Below are 5,823 nucleotides of genomic sequence, written 5' to 3'. Positions count from 1 at the left end.
GATGGGAGCAGCACATGACAGGATGGGAGCAGCAAATGACAGAATGGAGGCGCAGGATGGGAGCAGCACATGACAGAACAGGGGTGCAGGATGGGAGCAGCACATGACAGAACGGGGGTGCAGGATGGGAGCAGCACATGACAGAACGGGGGCGCAGGATGGAAGCAGCACATGACAGGATGGGGATGCAGGATGGAGCAGCGCATGACAGAATGGGGGCGCAGGATGGAGCAGCACATGACAGGATGGGGACGCAGGATGGAGCAGCACATGACAGGATGGGGACGCAGGATGGAGCAGCACATGACAGGATGGAGACCATATACCAATATAAATGCTCGCCACCCGGGTGTAGAACGGGTTCAAAAGCTAGTATAATATAAATGGAAATACCAAAATTACATTTCTTTTTTTGGCTGCCGCAACATTGCAATAAAATTGCAATAAAATGCAATATGAGGCAATCAAAACATTGTATCTACCTCCAAATGGTATCGGTAAAAACTTCAGCTGAGAATGTAAAAAATAAGCCCTGTCCCATGTCTGAAAATTGGAAACCGTCTTGGAAAAGGACGACAAATGTTGATATCTTATTAGAAATTTTCAAAATTGTTTTCACCACTTAAAAAAAACTATATGTGTGGTATCTGTGTACTCGTGCTAACCAGGAGGATCATATTGTTAGGTCAGTTTTAACATATAGTAAACATGGTAAATAAACCCCCCAAAAAAGCAATTGTGGGATTGCACTTTTTTTTTGCAATTTCTATGCACTTGGATTTTTTTTCCCACTTGCCAGTGCATCACATGGTAAAATGAACAATGTCATTCAAAAATACAACTCATCCCACAAAAAACAAGTCCTCATATGTGTATAGAAAAATATAAAAATTATACTTCTTGGAAGAAGGGGAGGAAAAAACAGAAAACAGCCTGGTCATAAAGGGGTAATTGTGAACCGAGAATCTTATTGCGTTAGAATTTGCATGAAAACAGCGTTTTTCAGGAAATTTGACTCAAACTCGATTCTTTGTGGGCCCATTTACTCATTTCTATTAAAGACTTCTGCCACGAAAAATCATCAATATTAAAATCCCAGAAAACCTGTTTAATGGAGGCGATATAGACTGCTATAGCTCCATATAATTCACAATCCAAGAGATAATATTATTTGCACGAGTCTAAAGGGATGATGCATAGATTCTATGCAGGCATCTTTATTATGTACCTAGACATTACTCAGCTTAACATTTGTTTTTTCATGCTAATGTCTGTGAATTAATTGCCTATCTAAAGCTTTTTTAACATCTTGATTCTTCAATGTATAAATCACAGGATTCAACATTGGACATACAACACTATAGAGAACCGAAATAAGTCTATCTTTTGCCATTGAGTAAGAGGACGTTGGCCTCACGTAGCTAAAAAGCACACTCCCAAAGTATAAAATGACAACTGTTAGGTGGGAGCTACAAGTGGAAAAGGCCTTTTGCCTTCCTTCAGTGGACTTCATTTTCATAATTGTTACAATAATGTAAATATAAGAAACGATGATGCATATGAATGGTGTCCAGCCAATGAAAATCCCAATAGACAACAATAGCGTTTGATTGGTTGATATATCGTCGCATGAAATAGAAAGGATTGGAGGTATGTCACAATAAAAGTAATTGATTGTATTGGAATCACAGAAATTAAGGCGAAAAGAAAAGAAAGTGTGGACTATAGAATTTACAAGTCCAGAAAGCCAAGATAAACTTGCAAGTAATGGGCAAATCTTAGGGTTCATGATAGAAGAATACCTCAGAGGATTGCACACAGCAAGAAAACGGTCATAGGACATTACAGCGAGTAGAACGCACTCAGTGCCTACAAGGGCAATAAATATGTACATTTGGGCCACACAGCCTGAAAACGAGATCAACTTTTGCTTTGCTAAGAGCAATTGCAGCATTTTCGGCATAGTCGTTGAAGTATAGCAAATGTCCAAGAAGGATAAATTTCCCAGAAAGAAGTACATCGGCATATGTAGGTTTGGGTCCAAATGTGATATCAATATAATAAGTACATTACCTCCTAATGCCAGCAAATATATCATAAGGATAGTACAGAAAAGAATGATTTTTAGTTTAGGGTGATCTGTTAGTGCCAGAATGAAGAAGTCTTGGATAAAAGTGTGATTCATGATAATCGCCAATTAGTTTTTATTGGACCTGAGACACAATAAAATGAAAAATTAAAGGACACACTGTAGGCAGAATAAATAAACTAATCAATGCAAAGTAAAAAAAAAATTTTTAAAGCTGGTGTCACAAAGTACTAAAGCCTATGACTTTCTACCGCACTATGTGTGCTCGCTCAGGCTGGGGTTTTGTGTTCTTGTCTCCTCAGTAGACTTTTGAGTAATCAGTGGGGGTCTCAGGACTTGCTATCGCACCGATCTACATGCAATTCAAGGGGTTAAAGAATATTTTTAAAAATGTTAAACATTTACTTACTCTGTAATTATTGTGCTTTAGAGTCTTGACGTTTCTGCCTTTTCTTTTACTGGTATACTACATTATATTCACTTTTTGTTGTACAAAAAATGCACTGATACTTTGACGCTAACAGAGGAATGTCATAGAATCAGCAATTTTTCTACAAACGGCTATGTGTGAAACAAGTCGTGATATAGAAATTGTGTTTATTCTCTTATAAGGGAAGCATGTTTCATCAGGAAGCAGTGGGTCATAACAATATGAGGCTGTTATGACACACAGTTTAGTTAAATATGAAATGTCACAGTAAATATATGCATTATTAATAAAAATAATCAATATTATGTGTAGAGCATTTTGAGCTGAAAGGTAAAAAAAAAAATTAAAAAATTATCATTTCAGCCCATGCCTAAAAAAATGTTTTCTATATGACACTTTAGCACATAAAGAAAACTGAAATCTATTTTAGCTGTTCTTAATTTGTGTTCCGGCAGATATTCAGCAACAACAGAACATAGGTATTACGGACAAATATATAAATTCTGATGACTTATAATACTATTCATTCTGCTCAGAGGGATAGGTGAGGAGTGTAATGATGCTACAGAGATTTTGTACCTTGGGAATTCATATCGTAATAGAATGCTTGATCGAGAGAAGAATGATAATGCCACTAGGATTTTGTACCTAGAGAATTCATATTGTACTGCTATGCTTGAACTACTTGCTAAACAGATTGGGTTTTCTAAAGAAAAATGTGAACTCTTGCACCCAATACATTGTTTTCTTTGGTTTTATTTTATTTTTTTTCCAGTATAAATGGGTACAAACTTCTGATCTTATAATAACAAAACATCTGATCATATAATAACTTTGCAGAGGTCACAGCTTCATTTTTCTAATAATCCAATCCAAATCTTCTCAATTGGAATTTTCAAATGAGCAAACGGCAGCTGCTACCGGGAGTGAGATTAGAGATGCTTACTAGTGATGAGCGAGTATACTCGTTGCTCGGGTCTCCACGAGCATGCTCGGGTGATCTCCGAGTATTTGGATGAGCTCGGAGAATTAGTTTTCTTTGCCTCAGCTGCATGATTTACGGCTGCTAGACAGGCCGAATACATGTGAGGAATGCCTGTTTGTTAGGGAATTCCCACATGTTTCAGTCTGTCCAGCAGCCGTAAATCATGCTGCTGAGGTCATGAAAACTAAATCTCTGAGCACATCCAAATACTCGGTGATCACCCGAGCGTGCTCGGGGAGACCCGAGCAACAATGCTACTAACTCATCACTAATGCTTACAGGATGCTTTTTTCCCCTCATTTATTCAACTCTGTAATTATCCAGCCTGCAGTAAACTTCTAAACTAAGTTCCGTTTAGTAGTGAACAGGTTAAAACAGGGTTTTCCAGATTGGAAAATTTGGCGCTATAAGGTAAAATTCCATAAAATGACAAAAGATACATTACTCATCATGCTGCATTAATGTTCTCTATCAATACTTATTTACTGTGCCGCAGCATTGATGTTCTCGCCTACCCAAGTCACTGTCTCTGCCAATTAGTGTTTTGCCATCCACTGCTAAGGCCAGTGATTGATGGTAAATTTCACATGGATAGACAGGCATGTCATTGCTTTAGCACTGGAAACTAGTGGGGAACATCAGAGTAGTTTAGAATTACCAAGTGAACATTTATGAGTCAAGGTCAAATTGTCTGCCCATGAGTGTAAAACTGATACCAATAATACATTACAGTTATGGTACAGTTGCTTGTCTGTGGTGATACCTGCACACTGCTCCCAGCTGCTGACCTAAATTTACTTGCTAGCTTCAAGTAAATTAATGTTTCTCTAGTCACTACTTGTACTTGACTTCAGACAAAACCAAAGCATCTGTAAGGCTAAGTTCACATTTGCGTACCGGGGCTTTGCGGACGGCTGCGTACTTCCTCCCTAAAGCTCTGCCCACTTCCGCACTTCTTCCGTTTAACAAGTTGCGTTACTGTGCAGTCGGCGGGCGCGTCCAAATGACGCATCTGCATACATCTGCATACATCCGCATGTCCTGCGCACCCAATATTAAAGATAGGTACGCAGGACGCATGCAGAAGTAGGGGGACCTAAATGGAAGAAGTGTTGGAGTGGTGAGCGCTTCAGGGAGGAAGTACGCAGCCATCCGCAAAGCCCCAGTATGCAAGTGTGAATGTAGCCTAAGAGTGTGTCAGGATCAATTCATACCATGCATCCCTTCCCGATAAAATGGGTACATTTTAAGTGTAACATGGTTTATTATGTGATGACATATGTGTAATGTACATTTGTGTATTTTGATAAGACTAGGGACAGAGTTAGGAAAACTAGTGTAAAAGTATAGGAAATTAGTATAGTAATGTAAGGAAAAGAAAAGGTAGTTAGGAACTGGGCGTAGTACACTGGAGAGCACAGTAGTGAAAGAAAGTGAAAGTTATGAGGGAATTTCCCACTTGGGAGAGGTAGGAGTAGTTATAGGAGTATTAGGAGAAGCACTTCCTGATTAAAGTTATTGAGTTGAAAGGAGATCAGTGAGTTTATTCCAGATAAGAGTTCGGTGGGAGCAACAATGCAGGGCCATAGCACTGTAAGTCACATGGATACGAGGAAAATTAGAGCCGCATGATAATGGCAGCCACAAGGTTCAGTAGGCATTAAGTCATTGCCGGTGAAAGATTGGTCTTTCTGTGCTGAGTACTAAAGCTGAGTAGTTGGAGTGGAGTTGTAATAGTAGTAATCTGTGAGTTTATCTCTGGTCCCTATTCCTATTTAGTTTATTCCTTTCAGTCTTTATCCTCCTCCTTATTGTTGGTGAGTGCTTTAAAATGATAGTGCTTTCTGTTATCCCTGTTTTGTCTTTGTGTTAGGTTTACCTTAAATTTATGTGCCATGCCTCATGGGTTGGTAGAGGGGACAGATTAGGGTTTAACAGGAGCTTAGTAAGGTCCGAGACCTGGCTCTCTCTACCTTAAAGAGTACCACCGGACAGGGATAGATAGGTTCCTAGCTCCAGGGACAGTTTCTTCCTTACCGAAGACCATCACAGCATGACATTTTCACTGGACCCACATTTTTTGGATCTTCTTATAGATCATGTTGAAGTTATTGAGAAACAATTGCAGGGTTTGTCACTTGAATTGTTGCACCAGAACCTAAGGTGGCCCTCCTGGATAAATTTTATAGGGGAAGGGGTAAATTTCCTGTGTTACATGAAGCCTGCAAGCTTCATTTTAAGCTTCATCCTCGTTCATCTGGCAGTGAGAAGCAACGGGTTGGCATTGTTATTTCTCTCATTCAAAGAAGTCCTCAATCC

The 5,823-nt window shown here is 39.2% G+C and overlaps 1 protein-coding gene across 1 annotated transcript; it reads right to left on the bottom strand.

The window, feature by feature from the left end:
- Positions 1-1,264: 1,264 nt before the first annotated feature.
- On the bottom strand, positions 1,265-2,185 carry LOC138665505 (olfactory receptor 5V1-like). Its single transcript, XM_069753094.1, has one exon. It carries the CDS (start codon positions 2,183-2,185, stop codon positions 1,265-1,267), a length of 921 nt encoding a protein of 306 aa, XP_069609195.1.
- Positions 2,186-5,823: the final 3,638 nt, after the last annotated feature.

The sequence above is a fragment of the Ranitomeya imitator genome, chromosome 1 (genome assembly GCF_032444005.1).
Source record: "Ranitomeya imitator isolate aRanImi1 chromosome 1, aRanImi1.pri, whole genome shotgun sequence".
In the NCBI taxonomy this organism is placed as follows: Eukaryota; Metazoa; Chordata; class Amphibia; order Anura; family Dendrobatidae; genus Ranitomeya; species Ranitomeya imitator.
Note: the sequence above shows the minus strand (reverse complement) of the source record. Positions and strands in the feature narration are given on the sequence as shown.

Bases quoted from the DNA above. Each gene is read 5' to 3' on its own strand.
- LOC138665505 (XM_069753094.1), bottom strand. From the start codon at position 2,185: ATGAATCACACTTTTATCCAAGACTTCTTCATTCTGGCACTAACAGAT.